The following is a 19,841-nucleotide window of genomic DNA, read 5'->3' on the forward strand; positions in this document are numbered from 1 at the left end:
ATAAGTGCCTCTGAGAATATTATATTTTGCCCCCACTGTGTAATAATAGTTCCTTTGTTTATATTTTGGAGAGAAAGAAATTATTTCTGTTAGATAAAAAGCATCAGGCTAGTTTACATGATGCAAACATACTGCATTACTGGTTTTGAATGTTAGCAAGACATCTATAGAGAAAAAAACCTATATGTTTGACACCGAGAGTCTCTGTTCAGTGAAAAAGGCATGCTTAAGATGATAATTTAACTTTCCTTTTAATGGCAGGAATGAACAATGTGAATTAAAGCCGCCTCGACCAGGAAGGAAGATTGCTAAATATACTCCTCCTCCACTTCCAACTAATAAAAAATGGTTTGGGACACCAATTGAAGAGATGAGAAGAATGCCAATGTGTGGGACCCGTCTGCCACATTTGAGGCCATCTGCCAATCATACAGTGACAATCAGAGTATGAAAATCCAAGCTGCTTTACCAACAAAGCTTCCTTTGTAAATTAAAGCTAGACAGTTATTGTTCTCTTGATAAAGTCTGGATTAAGTATTGATTCAGCAGGTTGCGGAGGTCTTTAGATCGCCATGCCTTGAGAATAGTAGACCCTAGAATTCAGAAGAGTAGCATTTAGGGGCTAACTACCTGTTGCACACAGGTGTAAATGTTCATGCCCTGTTGCCGTCTTTTGTTTTAAAAGGACAACCACTTCAGGAAGGGATGAGTGAGATCACAGAGGTGTGGAGGGCAGGCACTTAAACACGTTTCCGCCTGTAACTTAACTCAAAATTGCCTCTTTGCTCTTCTAGAGGGAGAGTAGTTTGTTAAGTAGCTCTGCATAACATTGCAGCCTAAGTTAGAACTACCTACAGTGATACCTTGGTTCTCTAACGGCTTAGTTAACATCCAATGCAGCTTCCGCTTGAGTGCAGGAAGCTCCTGCAGCCAATCGGAAGTTGTGCCTTGGTTTTCAAATGGTTTCAGGAGTAAAATGGACTCCCAGAACAGATTAAGTTCAAGAACCAAGGTACCACTGTACTTTTGCATAGTATTGAATATGTTTATTTTGGTGTAATGCAAATTCCTGCAAATTGCATACTGGACATTATTGCCTGTGTATTTTTGGATATGTAATTATATTTTAAGTTTTAACGTGCATTGTACTTGCAGATAAGATCACAGGTAATTTCTTCCTTTTTGTAAGATTTAATACAGTGCTCCTTACATATTTTCTCTGTTGCAGGTAGATCTTTTGAAGGAAGGAGAAGTGCCTAAACCTTTCCCAACACATTATAAGGATTTGTGGGACAATAAGCATGTTAAGATGCCTTGTTCAGAACAAAATTTATATCCTGTAGAAGATGAGGTGAGGCATGCTAAAAATCTGAGCAATAAAACTTTTGTCAGGCTAAAAACTCCACCAAGTTTCTTAGATATGCTCTAAATTCATAATCATAAATTATTGTGGCTTTAGATGATTTGTTCAAGTTTGATAACTATTCTAATGCATGTGATGTATTGCACTACATTTAGTGTATGAATCCAGATAATTGTGTGACAGAATGACAGCTCATTTTCCTGCCTGCTACTTTTAAATATGATTGCTTAGCACTGATAAAGTGTTTGTATTATGAGTGAAGATAAAGTTGCCATAAATGACCCTTACTTCTCGCTACTGTGGCTTGCATTGAGTAAGTTAACACAGTAGGTGCATGCCAATATATTTCCATGGGCTACGAAAATCCATGGTTCCAAGCTATTTTATTTCACAGGGCAACAAATGAACAAACTTTGAGCCAAATAATTATATCTAAATATTAGAAGCTGTTTATTAGCTTCTTGGGCTTATGGTAGAATTTGAGGTGATATTATTGGTTTTTGTAATTCCACGCTTACTTTTCATTTTTTAAAGTATAGCTCCCCATCCCAAAGGTTCACGGCAGTTGATTTTACAGTGTAGAAAGGATTTGCAGAGGTTCATAGAACATTACAGACAGAGCAGTGGAAGATTTCAGAAGCATATGAGGTGCTTTTATGAGTCATGTAGTCAATCTAGTATTCTCTTTGTGTCAGTGGCCAGTTTGATTCCTTCGAAAAGCAGGACATGAGATTGATACTCCGCCTTTGTCGCTAGTGTATGATATTCAGCAAACTTGCTTCTGTATATAGTGGACGGTTCCCCATTAATTTGATTAAGCTACTGGAAATCTCCACGTTTTGTTGATAGTGAAGTCCTTGATTAGTTATGTGGCATGTGAAGAAGAACTTCCTTTTTGTCCTTCCTGAATCTGCTGCTAAATGACTTCACTAAGCATAAGGACAAAGACACCATATAATCATAGTATTTTGCTTTATGGAAGACCTTTGTTTTCATTCTGAATTATATACAGTTTATTTTTCTAGAGTCCACAAAGACTAAAAAATGCTGTGTATGGAGTTGTTTGATATACCTGACCTTTGGAAGAGTCACTTTACCTTACTTTAGAGCCAACTTGAGTGTACTTGTACAGTTTTCAGAAAAAATGTGTGAAAGCCAAGCGTTTCAAGAGTCTGCAAACATTGATACCATGGTGACCAATAATTTAATGCTATAATTAGTGTGTAGTCTCCTCTCCTGATACCCCCCTTTGTTTTTGTTTGTTTAAACATGCTGGCATTTTCCCTATTAGTAGCTAAACTATGATGTCGGATCAACCTCTGCTGCTGAATCACTAATTCTGCCACATCTCCCCATAGTCATCTGATTCACTGACTGAATGGGAACTAACTGCAGCATTTTATTTTCCTCAGTCCTTGTTCTTGCTTATGTGCTTACCTATGTCTGCAGCTCTCTTCTTTGCCCCCACCTTACCAGAGTTGAACGCCAGTCCCTCAGCTCTTCTTCAGGTACAAGAGTCCACTTGTATCTGGTCTCAATTTTTCCTCTGGAGGAGGGATGAAATTAGACATTTTCCACCAATCCCTTCAGCATTGTTCTTCCAAGGTTGATTGAAGAAAAAGCTATCTGTAGCTGCTATAGGAAAGGGCCTTCCGCAGAAAAAGCTGGAGTGGACTTTATTTTTTGTTTCGTGGGAAAAAGGATAGTATTCACTACTTGTCTTTTTAGCCATGAAAACATATTGTATTGTTTCTCGAAATAAATAAAGCTTTGTGTTGCGGGATGTGTGTAAAGCAGGGAAACACACTGGTTCACAGACCATCCGTGCGCTTGATTGAGAAGGTGACTGGCCGCATCCGGCCCCCGGGTCTTAGGGTGCCTACCCCTGGTGTAAAGAGTGAAGAACAGTAAGAGCTGTTCAGCCATGGAACAGTCTGCCTTTGGAGGTTGTGGACTCTTCCTTGGAGGATTTTAAGCAGAGGTTAGATGGCCATGTGTCCTGGATGCTTTAGCAGATATTCCTGCATTGCAGGGGGTTGGACTAGATGACCCTTGGCATCCCTTCCAACTCTACGATTGTATGAATCTTCCTATGGCAGGAAAGTTGGAAAGGTCTGTGTGAGACAATATTACTTATGAATTGCTGCTGAGTTAGAGTTGAGGGGAAAACACGGGTTGCATTTTGCAAAGTGGGAGTCTTAATTATGTACAGCTCCTAGAGAGATGAGTGCAGTCTTAATTTTTGGAACGAGCGTTTGAAAGAGTCAGGCTTTTAGGGGAGGTATTCCATTTGCCCTGTAAGTCTTCATCCTGAATTCTGTGTGAGCAGTAGGCTGTATTTGCTCAGGCCAAAGGGTAAGACACTTTGCATGTACTAAGAAGTGCATCTATAGTATACCCACTAGCTAACGAAAATAAAAATTGTTGGCTACCGTATCAAATTTCAGTTTATGGACTCCTGTGAATTCTAAAACTGAACCAATAGATCTCTCCTCTTTTCCTCCATAATTGTGACACAGTTACCAAGTAGGCAGTCATTCTATTCCAATTCACTATTATTTTCATGTTAGTTGTGAGCCTGAATATAATTTTCTAAGCTGAATCTTAAATATTATTTTCTTTCTTAAGAATGGTGAAAGAACTGCTGGGAGTCGATGGGAATTGATCCAGACTTCACTGCTTAAGAAGTTCACCAGCTCCCGTGATTTGAAGGTAAGGCGGAAAAACACTATGCTTTCTAAAAAAATAATTGGCTGCATTTGGTTGTCATGCTAAACCATAATTTAGCATGATGTGAACCAACATATGCAGGTAGGTCCACTTTCCTCCTCCGGCACTGTGGCTAAGAGGAATTTGGAAACTTTCTCTTCAGTTTTGCCTAACCATAACTTATTATTATATCTGAGCTGACAAACTGGTTTGAAAGCCAGTTTCAAATAATGGTTTCATCAAAGAGATTTCTACCTATTGCCATAGTAAGAAAATTGGAAATGTTGGAAGTTTCCACTTAACAATATTAGAGAGTGGATGACCTGATTTAGTATGGTTACATTTTTGCACTCCCCAAAGCATGAGGATATCCAGTTGACTTCGTGATTTGGAGAGGTGACATGTTTGAACTGTTGATTACCCAAACCATCAGATATGCTACCATTTCCTCCTATCTTGGCAACTGGCAAGGTACACACAGCCTGTGATTTGGGTGGCTTAACAAAATCAAAACTTTGGGACTCTTTGGGGAAATTCTAAAACTGAGCAAATATACCTCTGCTAGTTTCCTCCAAACAGGTTGCTTAAGAACAGGTGAAAGTACAATGATATTTCTTATCTTTCAACTCAATCACGTTTTAGGGCTACTATTTACAGTTGCATCAGATGCATGACAAGCAGAATTGTGTGGTCTGATTATATAGTATTTTTAAAAATAATATCTCTTTACATTAGAATGAATAAAATGCTTGGCACCAGTATCCATGAAAAATACTTTTAAATACTAAATTTCAGTTCAATGGTTTTAAAAATAAACAGATCCTGTCAATAGCACTTTTAATTCCTGTAGAGCAATTCAACCAGTTGACTTTCTGAACCTGCAAAAGCATTGGAACCAGTGCTTTTTTTCTAAGAAAAAAAAGAGGTGCCAGAACTCACCATGAGTTCTTATAATGGCACTGTGAGTTCTCTTATAATGGCAATGGCGCCCATCTGAGAGGTGCTGGAACTGGGTTCTGGTGAGTTCCAGTGGAAAAAAGCCTGATTAGAACTATGAGTTAGATTCAGCTTCCTTTTTGTCCTTTTTAGCTAGAATACTGTTCCTGTGTCACAGCAATCTAAGCCAAAACAAGCCCACAACTGTTGTCATGCTTCAATTGTCTTTTAACTGAATGAAATATCTCTTGATCTCATTATCAATATCTATATTAATTAGCAGTCTCCTTTTCATACCTAGGTCTTCTATCTGCAACAGGGGAGACATGTTGAATATTTTATTATACATGTCCATCTTTTTTTATCTTTTTTCCAGATGCAAAGGACAAAAACCTTTTACCTCCAGTGTTGTATAGAAGAAGAAATTTTGGCAGGTAGTGAGAAATGCTATAGTTGAAATTCCATCCTCTATACAACTATGAAAAGTAAAGGGATACTGACCTCTCTTTGTCTTAAAAGCATAATAATAAAAGTGGTATGACATCACAATACAACCCACCTTAGGTCAGGATGTGACCCACCAGTTAAATGGAAAACAGTGACATATAGAGAGAGCAGTGAAATGTTTATGCTGATCTGCGGAGAATAGTCACTTTGTGCAGAGGTTTCTTACCTCCTAAAAATATTAGGCCATTTAGAAACTGGAAAATCTAATACTTGCAAATAACTTGTTTCACATAAACCACTATGTATTAGCAGCAATTGCCCAGCTGCCTTTTGAACCTGAAAATTATTGAGTTAGTACAAAGTAACTGGAAGGTGTTAGCAGTTCAAAAGCACGTCAAGTGCAAATAGATACAGTTATACCACAGGTTAAATTAGCTTTGGGTTGAGCGCGGGTGGCGCTGCGGGTAAAACCTCAGTGCCTAGGACTTGCCGATCGTATGGTCGGCGGTTCGAATCCCTGCGGCGGGGTGAGCTCCTGTCATTCGGTCCCAGCTCCTGCCCACCTAGCAGTTCGAAAGCACTCTTAAGTGCAAGTAGATAAATAGGGACCGCTTTATAGCGGGAAGGTAAACGGCGTTTCCGTGTGCTGCGCTGGTGCTGGCTCGCCAGCTGCAGCTTTGTCATACTGGCCACGTGACCCGGAAGTGTCTTCGGATGGTGCCGGCTCACGGCCTCTAGAGCGAGATGAGCACGCAACCCTAGAGTCAGACACAACTGGCCCGTATGGGATGGGGTACCTTTACCTTTACCTTGAGCAGTTTCGGGTTGCGCTCTGCTGTGACCCGGAAGTAACAGAATGCGTTACTTCCAGGTTTTGCCGCTCGCACATGCGCAGACGCTCAAAATGATGTCACGTGCATGTGCAGACACAGTACGCGCAGATGCGGGTTGCGTTTACAGCAGGATGCGAACGGGGCTACGGAATGGATCCCATTCGCATCCAGAGGATCCACTGTAAATAGGTACCGCTCTGGCTGGAAGGTAAACGGCATTTCCGTGTGCTGCTCTGGTTCACCAGAAGCTGCTTACTCATGCTAGCCACATGACCTGGAAGCTGTCTGCGGGCAAATGCTGGCTCCCTCGGACTATAGAGCGAGATGAGCGTGCAACCCCAGAGTCGTCCACAACTAGACCTAATGGTCCTTTACCTTTAACTGGAAGGTGTACATAAGCTTGGGTAGATTCTTTTTTAAGAACATGTTCAGAAAGCCAAACTGGTCAAAATCACTGAAAGTATATTAAATAAATTTCCTGTAGGTGCTGCTGTCTTCATATGTATGTCAGTAAACTTCTTTTGCTGGAAAAAACTGGGCGTGTAGAGTATGTGCTTATAATTACAGTATGTTCTCTCTTTGTTTTTTACGGCAATGTGTGGTTCTTGTTAAGTCCTTGCTGTAGCCCATTCACCATGCTGGAATGTGTAATCCATTATGGTGGAATTTAAAGCTGATAATCCTCATGAAAAAAATTGTTTTTTTCCTTTAAGTATTCTTAATTTGAGCTTCCAAGATTCTCAGAACAGGGTGTTCTGCCATGCAGGCACAGCCAAGACCCATACATGTTTAGTTTCAGCAAGGTAGCAGCATCATTTTCCGTTGCATTCTGCCCTGCAGCCACAGTTGGTGTAGACAAATTTAGGTTGGTTTGTAAATATATATTTATTGAATTTATATACTGCCCTATACCTGGAGGTCTCAGGGTGGCTCACAGAACAAAACCAGAACACAAAACCACAAAATATATAATCAAAATAAAAACAACAACCCAATAACCCCCCAACCCAATAACCCTCCAATAATTGATTTCAAAATGCCTAAATTGTTGTTTCAGCACAATCTTCTGGGAAGGCAAAGAAATGTAATACCTCATCAGTTCTTTTATGAATGAGTAGTTCTGTTAGTGTTGTGACACTAATGCTTTAGTAACGTGTAAAGAATAAAAAGTAACTTGATAATTTTGCCTTTATGACAGAAGCTCATTCTACTCAAAGTTGCCTGGCATCCTTATTCATGTACTACCAATATAGAGAAAATTACCATTTCTAAATGGGACACAATTATTATTGTAGCTCAAGGTCTTTTGTAATGCAAGTGGTGTTGAATTATGGGGTTTTCAGTGTTTCTTAGGTGCCTACCAATGGCAATAAAGCAAAATAATTAAACCTGCTATCAAGGTTGGTGGTGGCCTGAGTTTGCAGGACAGAAGATAAAAAGAGGCTTGAAAATTGAAATTGATCACATCTGTGCTAACATCTCTGTAAGGCAGTCTGGCATCCTTCCATTTATGATTGTATTCCTATCCTGTCATCTATAGAAATAACTGTTTGACCCCATCTTGATACAGTTGCTAGAAAAGGGGTAGGTGGTTCAAGATGTTGATGAAGTGGAACTCAAATGAATGACTACATGCTTCACAGTTAAATGAACATCCATCAATTCTGCAAGATCCTACTGCATGAAAGATAGCACAGTGAAATATTGCTGTGCTGCACTTTGAGAATGATTAGTACAAATAGACTGTTTTATTGGACAGTCTGTATGCTATTGCATTGCATAGTATACTTTGTCAGCATTTTTTTCCCATCTTGCCTGAGGAATCTCTATGTTGTTGTAAACAAAAATCTGCCCTTTTTCCCTTATGGGGTATCCAAGAGCCCATATAGAGTCCTTACGTAGGTTCCCTATTGGTAGGAGAAAATAACAGAGGCCAACCAGAGAATATTGAGAAGCAAAGCAGCTGGTAAGCCTGATCTTTATTGATCTGTTGCAACAGGGTCCTCCCTCACCACACACAGAAGGGAGGAGGAACCCAGAATAATGGCACGCAAGGCCTTATATAGACATTTTAAATTCCCTGCCCTGGAGCTCAAGACCACCCCTCCATACATCATACATACATCACAGAAGGGGTGTAACCTAAGATCACCCCCCCCCCCCAAGATACATCATACCTATATCACAGAAAATTTGAATGTTGTTTTTCTCCTGTGTTATCTCCTGTCTGGCAGGTTACTTGATTGGATACCCTGGAGAGCCTGGCCAGTCTTTTGTAATGATAAATAGTTAGTTCCAGGGCCAGGTCACAGGCTCACACCTATTCATATCTTAAGTCTTAAATCTTAAAAGGATTTGTGAGGAAAGAGACAATGGGGAGGTTTCCCACTTTGACCTTTCAGAGAAAACATTTGCTCAGTTTGGGAATCAAAATGGTTTTGCTTGGTTGGTACGCTTATGAACATTTAACATATATCTAAGACCTCAAAATTCCTATCACAATGTCACAGACGGTCACTTCATGTTCTCATTCAAAAGGGTCAAAAGAGTGACCATTTGGGACATGTTGCAGAGATAGTGGGAGTTAAGAAAATTGGGGAGCGGTGTAATAGACAGTGGCATAGGTTTGAGTCTCTGGTATGACATTTTTTTTTTTGTCCAAGCAGAATCTGGGTTGTGATGACCATTGAGGTTTTAATACATACAGTTCCCAGCTTAGCTGAAGCCTGAGAATTGGTTCCCAAGTCACAGGGCACCTGGTTGGAGCTCTTTGCATGAAATAGCAGAGTTACAAACAAAAGAAAACAAATAACATAAAAAGCTGGTTGGAGATTTGGCACAAAAGCTTATCAGAGGCTAAATGTGGATTGGGGAGGGGGGGGAGGGGAGACTAGCTTATGAAGTCTGGCAGCATTCCCTGTTTAAAAAGCTCTCATGCTAAATCCCTAGACTGCATTTTGAACTTAATGGAATTTAAAAAGTTATTGGGGGTGAGATGGAGAGAATTTCTGGAAAGGAAATACCGCCACGTATTGATTACACTATTCTGTGTGCACTGTGGTAACGAACCTGTTTAAGAGCCTTTCTGTACGATTACGTGTATAATTAGAAAATCTGAATTAAAAAGATGAAATCAGCACAAATTGTGAAAATCAGACTGACCAAAGATTTTGAAAATAAGTGCCATTACTAAAATCAATAGCAGTAAAAAGTATGTAACTGAAGAAAATAAATTCTGAACTTACTATTGGTAAGATTTTACCAGAATAAGGGTTGCATTGGCCTTTGCTGGGAATGAATTAAATTTGGGAAATTCTGTCCCAGGGTGGGAGGCATTGGACTGAATGGATCAATGGGCCCATTCTTGCAACTCTGTGTCTGCTGAAATTTTGCTTCTCCTTTATCTTCTTGTGACAGGGTATGTTTTCTAAGGATTGCTGAAAAATTGTCCAGAACTACTTGGACCAGCAGAGGGTGCTGATTTCTCAAAATTCAAGTTGTCCTACTGATCACCTTTTTATCACTTTTTGTTTCATAGGAAGCTATACTCAGATATAATGTTGCATATGCCAAGAAATGGGACTTCACAGCCCTTACTGAGTTCTGTGATAAGGTAACAAGCTTTTTCATATTGGAAAATGAAATAAATATATATTTTGTCATTATTTGTTTCTTTGTCATTATTGTAATATAATTTATTCGTAATGTTAACCAGTTAATAAGTGAATGCACTTAGTGAAGCATGTGCAGAAGTGATAATTATAGATAGAACAATGGGAACAGACTTTGTGACTCAATTCAGACTTTGTAGGCGATAATAGCTAAATAAGTTTTAAGTATGGTTTGGCATGAGCTCTTAATGGACAGACCATAGTTGAGGGTGATTGGCCCTCAAACCAGAATTTGAAACCATGATTTGAAGTGGGTTTACAAATCATAAATTCAGATTAACGTGATGCCTGAATTGACAAGTCATAGTTAATACAATTGCTTCCCTCCAAGTGTTCTTTTACCATGGAGAAGAGAATTAAGTTTTGGGATGGTGGAACACAGAAGCAGACATGTCCTAAACTATGGTTTGCCTGTTTTATATTTGGATGCTAAAACAATAGTTTGCTTTTTAAACTATGGTTAGCATAAACCACGCTTGGTGTGATGTCTCAGTTAAACATATAGCACATTTCTCCAGTAACATCCATCACCTGAGTGAGTAGTTAGTGAAATTGGACAAAACCAAGAAACGACGGAGGCTGTACTATTCAAAAATATTTCGTTTTGTTTTTGATTCCACTCATTAATACTGAAAAGTAGAAGGATGTGACCACCATCTTTCCCCTTTCTATTATTAAAAATGCAGTTGGGTATTTTAAACTAGTGTTAAACACAGGAGACACTTATAAATGGCAATAAAGCATGCAAGAGACACTTAAAAGTTTAAGAATATGATGGATTGGGTCGAGAATGTCATCCACAGAGAGTAGTATATGGTTTCAGTGGCCTTTGTAGAAGAGGGAGTAAGGGTTCAGTAAAAAGAGAATGGTGATGTTTTCTGGTTTATTAGAATAGTAAATTATTTTGAATTATTTTGAAATGTCTTAGAAATTTAAGGAGTAAAGCTAGAGTGACACATTCAAATGATTACTGGGTCACATGACATTACTTGAATGAGTAAAACTAGAAGAAAAGGTGGTGACCTATTTAACCATCCTTTTGTTTGCATACTTGCACATGCACAAAACCCTCGCACAGTTAACTGACAGCTTTGAATTACTTCTGTCTATCCTTCAAAAACTGAAGAACTATACTGACTGTTCAGGCATGTATTTTAAAGAGAATTGACCTTATGCATAAGAGTTAAGTACTGCAAAAGCTTTGAGGTATTCTGTTAATTACCAAGGCAGATGCCGAAAGCTTTGCAGTTCCAGAGCATGCTAGCTATTGAATGGGAATAGAGTTTCCTTGGGGACTAAATGGAGATGATTGCCGATTAACTTGAACATGCCAGATGGGGTGGAATGCAGAGTTTGATCCCAGTGATACTGCAAGCTGACAGAGCTTCAACAATAGCTGATGCTTTGACTTGTTCATCTTCTACTCTTATTAAGGCAAGATGTTTCATGTAGACTTAGCTTCCTTTTGCTTGGGAGACTAATAGTTCAAATCAGAGAACTGGCTGGACAGGGGACAAGGGAGAATAGTAAAGTACCACTGTACAATTCTTAAAATCCGTGTAACTGTGATCACTCTGTAGATAATAAACTGTGACCCCAAAATGCCAGATTCCACGGCAGCTTCTATCTTCTATCTACTACCTTTTTTTTTTTTAATACAAATGAAGACGTTTCTAGCCCTTGTGATTAGTGTTTATATGATTGTAGAAAAGAGAAACCACAGTGATCAGGGGGCCGTTAAAGCTCTCCTATGAGTAGAAGTTAGTGTTTGGGGCTTTTTAATTCAGAAAAAAGTGAGTAAGTGGGGGACATATTAGAGGTGTATACAATTATGTGGGGAAAGTGGTTTAAGAGAAGTCCTTTCCCTCTTCAAATATTAGAATATTATAAAGCTGAGTGGTAGAAGATTCAGGAAAGGAAGAGAACCCACTTTGCACAGCAGTTAGTTAAATTGTGAATTTGCTACCACAAGAGATGGTGATGCCCACCAACTTCGATGGCCTTAGAAGAAAATTATACAAATTAATGGAAGGTAAGGATATTGATGGCTCCTAGTCTCAGTATCATGGTTTGTTACATGCTGTTTCTGATCCTGGAAGTATCTAAATTATCAGTTGCTGGAGAAGATGAAAGGAAGAGGACCAGTGTGCTTTGGTCCTGCTTGTGGCCACTGTTGGAAATAGGGTGCTGGACTAGATAAATGTTGGATCTAATCCATCAGGACATTAGGGTGGCAGAATCTCTGTATGTGTGTACACGCACAATTAAAGTGTCCACAATTTATTAGGTAATTGGACTATGAAGGGCTAGAGGGGGGTTGGGTATTTTTTTGGGTGGGGGGTTAGCCCTCAAACAAGGAAAGTATATATGAAGGCACAGATGCGCTTATGTAGTAGGAGGTATCTTCTGGTCATGCCCAGGAGGTCTTTGTATGAGTAGTAGGGGTGGAATGGAATTTTGTCTGTGTTGCAGTTGAGGCCTGTTGGATTGTTTGAGCCTGTTTAGTGAAGGAATAGTAAGTGGACTATGGAGGTGCCTATGATAAGAAACGGGAGTCTGAAGTGAAGAGTAAAGAACTGAGTTAGAGTTGTGTTGTCTACTACAAATCCACCTCAGACGCATTCAACTAAGGTACTTCCTGTGTACAGTACTGCAGAAAGGAGGTTGGTGATGGCAGTGGCTCCTCAAAATGATATTTGTCCTTAGGGTAATACGTATACCTTAGTTAGAATGTTGAGTGATAAAGTGATACTAAATCCAAATATGTACTTCTGCTTGAGGAAACAAGAGAACTGCTGTGGAACTTACTAATAATAGCATTGTGCAAACCTTTCCACTAGCATTTGAGCAAGATATTTTGTAGCTATGCACTAGCAGCTATTTTCTTTCAGCAGAGTCCTCTAAAGATGAGAATTTAATCTATTTTAGTAAAAATGACATCTTATCAATCAATCAATCAATCAAATCTGCTAATGTTGGTTTTCCTTTTACCTGCTGCTGGAAGTAATGAGCTGTATTTTATGGCTCACTTGTGTCACGTTCCACTAAATTAAATCTCAAACATTTACTCCGATAATTTATATTCCTAATGTATCAGTTCACTTAATTTGGCATTTTCTCCTCCCAAAGGAATTGTAATAGATTTCCAGTAAGTTACAGAATAAAGATCATCAGTACTAATGAATGCTTTTAGAAGCCTGTATCTTTAATCAAAGATTTATTTTTCATTCTTCTCTGATGGTTAACAGTTATATAAATGAAAGGTAAATTAATGAAATAGTGCATTTTTTTGCTATTCACAAGGAGCAGCATTAAGTGAATAGTGTCTGGTTGGGTTTTTTTAAAGGGTGTATCTTATTTTATAGTAGTATTGCTTTTCAAAAGTAATGATCATTGTTGGCCTATGTTGCCCATTAATTCTTTCTGATGAATGTACACAGTCCAGCCTTGATTATTCCCTAGTCATAAATAAGAGATGGAAGAACCTTTGGCCTCCATGCTATTAGGATCCCTTTCCATTTTAATTTAGCTCCCAGAGCTGGTCCTATTAATGAGACACATAAGGATTTATTGTTGACTTGAAATAAGTCAACAATGATAAGGAGCCAACAGTAGCCTTACACAAGCACTGGGTGAGCTTAAAGTTTCTTGGGAGTCACTAAGAGAAGATTAAGGACATATGCAATTCAAGTTTGTGACATGCCCCCTTAACCAAATGCCAAGTTTATAATTCTGCAGTTTGCTTTCCAAATGAATGTTTGCTAGGAGCATCAATGGGTGAGACATTCAAGATCCTTGATTGTTTTTTTAAAAAAATTCTACCCCTTTCTTGTTTTTCTCAGAAAGCAAAGCAATGGGAATGGGCCATTGATGTTATGAGATTGATCTTGTGCAGCAGCTGCTCTAATAAGAACATATGGGCTTGAAGTTGAGAGAGGTTAAATCTCTCTATATGCTCTCCATTATTTAATTGACTTTTGGATGGAAAAGAGAGAATATGGCACTTTTCCTACTTCCTATTTCTGTTTCCTATTCTCCACGTGAGTTGCTTTTGTGTCCGTGTGGAATGGTTGACTTCATTTAACCATGATAATATTAGACGAGGAAGGCTTTTAGAAAAGCACAGTACCAAATGACTGATCTTACATGACAACACGGGACAAAATTAACCTATTTCTCAGACTTGCGCATCTTGTAAGAAACTTAAAAAGGATCTCAGCTGAATGTACTTATACACCTAAAATTGTAAGCTATTCAGACTAATATCTTTAATTAGAACTGAAACGTAAAACATCTGGCATGCTACAGCTGGGATAATATGACCATCTGGAAAAAAACTGTAGATAGGGATTTTCCCAATATGTCAATAATGTATATTTCAAGAAGAGAGACAAGGATGTTAAATGCTTGTCTTGAATTGTAGCTCAGCCTTTTCTATGATATTGCTGTTGATATTCATTCTGTAGTAATTTGTATATATAGCCAAAGTGAGAAGCTCTATTTTCAGAGCAGAAATGCTTAGGTTTGCCTATACAGTTGTCTGTATCTCCTAACTAAAGAGGACTGTACCCTGTTTGGTTTGCTGATGCACACTTGAAAGGGATAATACGAACTATCCCTCTTGTATGTCACTGTGGGAGCCAGCCTTTATATTCCTACAAGCTCACATCAGTGCATCTGTTTCCCCTTACCGTGTGTGTGTGTGTGTGTGTGTGTGTGTGCTGTGTAGATATTTAGATCAGACAAATGACTGTTGATTTAACAGTTACTTGGATACTCAGAAAGCACTTACTTAGTATTTTTGTTGGTTTTTTAAAACACAACCGGTTCTACTAAGATACTGCATTTGAGTGTGATAATCTAATGAAGACTTGCTAGCTTTGAGCTTTAGTTGAAGTAAGCAAGCACGATGTGTACAAAATCATTAAAAAAAGTTGTAGTTTAATAAAACCTCAAACAAATCCGCACACCAATTCTGGAGCCCTCTGTCCTTCTTCCAGTATGTATGAAATATTATATTTGTTACAAGCAATATCTTGCCCTAAATAAGCATTGTTAATGTACCTCTGTGCACTTATGAGCACAAATTACTGCTTTTGTCACTGAAGTGATAAGCAGTTTATCTTGCTCCCACTTCATGATTATAATTCAGATATTTTTGTAAATGTCTGAAGAGAGCTTAAGATGCCATGATTCAAGCTGGCTTGTTCCTGTCGGTTAAGTTGGCTGAGAGCAATAAGAATTCTCATCTGGAGACCCCACATGGAAGAACTTGGGCTTACTGTGATGTCCAGACATGGATATCTTGTTTTAGAATATGCAGAAATAGCCTTGTGTCTGACATGTAGGCCACTCTTTTACTCCTCTTGATTCCACAGAGTGTTGAGATCTGCTTGATCTAACATTGAAGTAAAGCTTAGGGTTAATTTCTACTAGTAGTTACAGGGTCAAGTGCCTGCTATGGAATGCTCAATATAAGAGATTTGGTTGGAGTGAGAATGACAAGAGTATATTACATGGTGCAACATTGCGTTGGTTAAATGTTATATCTGCTCCAGCCTACTCTCTCACTACACATACTGAAATCAGATGCAGGTTTTCAACTTGCACGCTACTTCCCTACTTGTAGATTATGATAACCACACTGTTCCTAAGTTGATTCGAATATAAAGTCTCCCAACCTTGTGGCATAGAACTGGGAAGGGAGCATGCAACTCCCCCAGCTACAGCTCACATTAACGATTAAGGTTCTAGGTGTATTTAAACAAGTCACTAATTCCTCGGTCCTTGTCTGCATTACTGGGGTTATAAGAATGGTTTCTAGTCAAAATAACACAATTTTGGTATCTCTTGCGGAATCGACATAACATTCAGGAGGTGTATTAAGGTTGTGGTTTGAGTTCTGAGCTCTTGGCCTATACCTATGTAACTTAATTTGCCTTGAAACAAGTTGATTATATTTTGAGGTAAATGTGTTGAAACACATGTGTTATTAGCTTGGGTTAGCTAACTTGCACTCCAGATGCATAGTTCTGTATAATATGCTTGCATGTATTAACTGTGTTTTTAAAATACCAACAGAAGAGGGAGCCCTTCCATTACAGGAAAAAAAAAAATTCCTCTAGACCTGAATATTGCTAATCTTCTTTAATTTCAGATGCATGTTTAAATGAGGAAAAGTCAAAGCATTGCTTTCACTGTAGATGGACATAGTCCAAAATGTGCATAAGTCATGTTTATTTTAAGATTTCTTACCTTCTCTTCACCACAAGCTTCCAAAGGGGACTACAGCAGGATAGTACACAATTCTAAAAACAAAACAATTATAATTACAAAAGGAAGTGAAAGCATTCCATCCAGAGCAGGTATGCTATTTATTTTATTTATTTACTTGCTTCTATCTTTCCCTTCCTCCCAAAGGAGCCTAGGGTGGCAAACAACAAGTGATAAAACAATAAATGCAGATTGGAATTCAATTACAGGCCTATGCAAGTAGTTCATATAATAACGACTGGTCTTGGCCTTTGTTTTTAAAGTTAAGGGGAAACTGAAAGGTTTATGAAAACTGTCTGGGTGGAGTTGGTCTCCTGAAGCAAACCAGATGGAGAATTTGTATTGTTTCATAACATCTACTTGTTAAGTTTGGCAGATTTTCAAAAACTTCTAAATGTTTAGCTTTTAGCTGATTCATAAAAATGTTAATCTAGATACAGTGGTACCTCGGGTTAAGTACTTAATTCGTTCTGGAGGTCTGTTCTTAACCTGAAACTGTTCTTAACCTGAAGCACCACTTTAGCTAATGGGGCCTCCTGCTGCTGCTGCGCCGCCGGAGCACGATTTCTATTCTCAAGTTGAAGCAAAGTTCTTAACCCCCCGAGGTAATATTTCTGGGTTAGCAGAGTCTGTAACCTGAAGCGTATGTAACCTGAAGCGTATGTAACCCGAGGTACCACGGTATTCCAAAGATCCTGAAGGAAAGAGGCTGTAATGATATGGTCAGCAGACGATTAAAAGAGGAGTGGCGAATTCATGGAGGTCAAGGCTTTCAATGGCTACTAGCCATGTTGGCTATGTTCTGTCTCTGCTCTGTCTCTGCAGCTGGTATCAGTAATACTTCTCAATACCAGCTATGGAAGACCACAGAAGGGGAGAGTGCTCTTGTGCTTGAATCCTGCATGAGGGTTTCCCACGGGCATCTGGTTGGCCGCTGTGAGAACAGGATGCTGGACTAGATGGGCTCTTCTTATGTTAAGGCACATCTGGTTTTTAAGAAGATACTCATAATACAAAGTGCTGTGGGGAATTTTCATTGGGACTGTAGTGCACAGGGAAGGGAGGTTGAGGTCTTCCCTTTCTGCGTTCCTGGTTAAAATCCAGGCGTTGGGCCCCAATGACAGCTTTTCTCCCTAAGGCAGGCTTCCTCAACCTCGGCCCTCCAGATGTTTTTGGCCTACAACTCCCATGATCCCTAGCTAGCAGGACCAGTGGTCAGGGATGATGGGAATTGTAGTCACAAAAACGTCTGGAGGGCCGAGTTTGAGGAAGCCTGCCTTAAGGCTTACTGCAACTCAAAGGAGGTGCAAATTCATCAGGATAGAGACTGTACAGGAAAGGGTTAAATCTCACCTCCAACCACATGGGGGTCTTATAAACCTCCCATTTTTATTTCAGCAACCATGCAATTATAGTAATTCAGAGTTTGGTCCTAAGAAAATTTATAATACTTTTGTTTTCATGGACCAGGCAGAGGGCCTTCTCGGTAGTGGCGCCTGCCCTGTGGAACGCCCTCCCATCAGATGTCAAAGAAATAAACAGCTATATGACATTTAGAAGACATCTGAAGGCAGCCCTGTTTAGGGAAGTTTTGAATGATTGATGTTTTAATGTATTTTTAATATTTTGTTGGAAGCCCCCCAGTGTGGCTGGGGAAACCCAACCAGATGGGCGGGGTAGAAATAATAAATTAATAACAACAACAACAACAACAACAACAACTGTATTTATGAACACATACAGATGATGAGCCATAGCCTTTTTTCAGAAAGCTCTATATAGGTAAAATACATATTTGGATGCCTGCCTCATGTCTGTTCGCTTGTTTGGCGTAGGAGGTGGTGCCTGATATATGTCGTTAGCTAAAATCCAGATATTTATTGCAGTGTTTTTGCTTTCTTTGCCATTATTTCTAGAGTGCCTTCAAAGACTATGTGTTGTACATAAAATAAGGCAGATCCTGTTCTCTGACTTACAAACTATGTATAGATGGCGTGTCAGGTAGAATGTAAAACCCATATATAATTTTAATCAAATGGTTGCTTCAATTAATAAAACCAGAATAAATGGCAAAGCTAGTATATATAAGCACTTTGTACCGATGACTGGTTTTTTGATAAATCATTTTTATAATTGTCTGGACAGTACTAAAAGAAACAAGCTGTACTGAGAGAGGTCAGTGCTATAAACATAGGCTTTTAAGCTTGGAATGAATGACCTAAGGCACAAGAATATATTATCCTGTTACTCCATGCTCCGTTTCATTTTAGTTTGTACGCTTTAAAAATACTAGGTCATATTATAGTTGCAGAATCCAGTATTAATAAAACTGAACTTTCAGATGCAGAGTGGAGGTTTCCCCGCCCCCCCCCCGCCCCCTGTGCAGAAGGGCAGAAACATTCCTTTTTTATTGAACAAATTGCAAACTTCTTTAAACTCTAGAATTGAAAGATGGTTGCTTTGTGGACTATATGCATTTTGAATATATGAGTTAAGCATTTTAAAGATGAAGCAACAATAAGATTTAAGTATGTGTTCAAAGTCGAGATTTCAAGTGTCTCAGGATGGACTTTATTTTAAACTGATATCAAAGGGCTCAGATTAACATTTATATGCAGCAATTGTTGAATTATCTGTTCTAAGACCTTTCCTGGTACTGATGTCAAGCTCACTGGTCCATAGTTACCTCGGTCCCGTCCCCCCCGCCTTTTAAAGATGGGGTCACCATTTATCCAGTGTGCAGGGACCTCAACTGTGCTCTAAGAATCCTCAAAAATTATAGATAGAGGATCTGATATCACACCTGCAAGCTCCTATAGTACCCTTAGGTGCAGCTCATCAGGCCCTAGAGATTTTAATTCATTTAAAGCAGCTATGTGTTCCCTTACCACCTCTTTCCCTATCTTGGGCTGCATCTCCCTCCTTGCACCCTTTATTCTCTTATCACCAGGCTGGGCACTACTTTCCTTTTGGGTGAAGATAGAAGCAGAGTAGGTGTTGAGCAATTCTGCTTTTTCTCTGCCACCCAATAGCGTTTCCCTGTCTTCTCTATACAAGCCTACTTGCTTGATCTTTCTCTTTCTCCAAACATAGCTGAAGAAGCCTTTTTTAATTATTATTTTTCACCTCTCTTGCAAGCCTGAGTTCATTATGAGCCTTGGAGAAATATATAAACTGTGAAAGGAGCTGGTGGGAGCACAATCTCATGCTTTATTTAAAAATTAGAAGTTTACATTTTACATTCTTATTATACACTCTCATAAAACATTTGAACTTTATTTAAAATTATGGAAATCATTTAAATGAAGCATTGCTTGTCAAGTAAGATACACCTGAGAGATCATTGCAGTCTGGGATTGGCAGGAGACATATTTTAGCTTTCAGAAACAATTAAAGAGAGTCAAATTAACCTCTGTCGGTGTAAGCTGTCTCCTCCTTTCTTTTCCAAGTGTCAGTCTGTGGTTTTGATAAATGTCAAATGTTCCTCCCCTCCCCTCAAATAAGGCTCTTTCCTGCATAATCCAATGAGATTTCCTCCCCCTACTTCCTCTGAAGATTACCTTGTCTTTTTCTTTGCTTTTTCTAATCAGAAAACCATTCTAAGATAGT

At 39.0% G+C, this 19,841-nt stretch overlaps 1 protein-coding gene across 1 annotated transcript in view; it reads left to right on the forward strand.

Annotated features, from left to right (window-relative positions):
* Positions 1–19,841, forward strand: part of PARG (poly(ADP-ribose) glycohydrolase) — a 69,681-nt gene that overhangs the window by 6,013 nt on the left and 43,827 nt on the right. Inside the window, exons 4-7 of the mRNA XM_082222349.1 lie at positions 262–445; positions 1,229–1,351; positions 3,992–4,075; positions 9,827–9,901. Coding sequence (XP_082078475.1) covers positions 262–445; positions 1,229–1,351; positions 3,992–4,075; positions 9,827–9,901 — 466 coding nt within the window. The remainder of the gene's footprint in view (positions 1–261; positions 446–1,228; positions 1,352–3,991; positions 4,076–9,826; positions 9,902–19,841) is intronic.

This window comes from Podarcis vaucheri, assembly GCF_965113315.1.
Source record: "Podarcis vaucheri genome assembly, chromosome: 5".
Classification (NCBI taxonomy): domain Eukaryota; kingdom Metazoa; phylum Chordata; class Lepidosauria; order Squamata; family Lacertidae; genus Podarcis; species Podarcis vaucheri.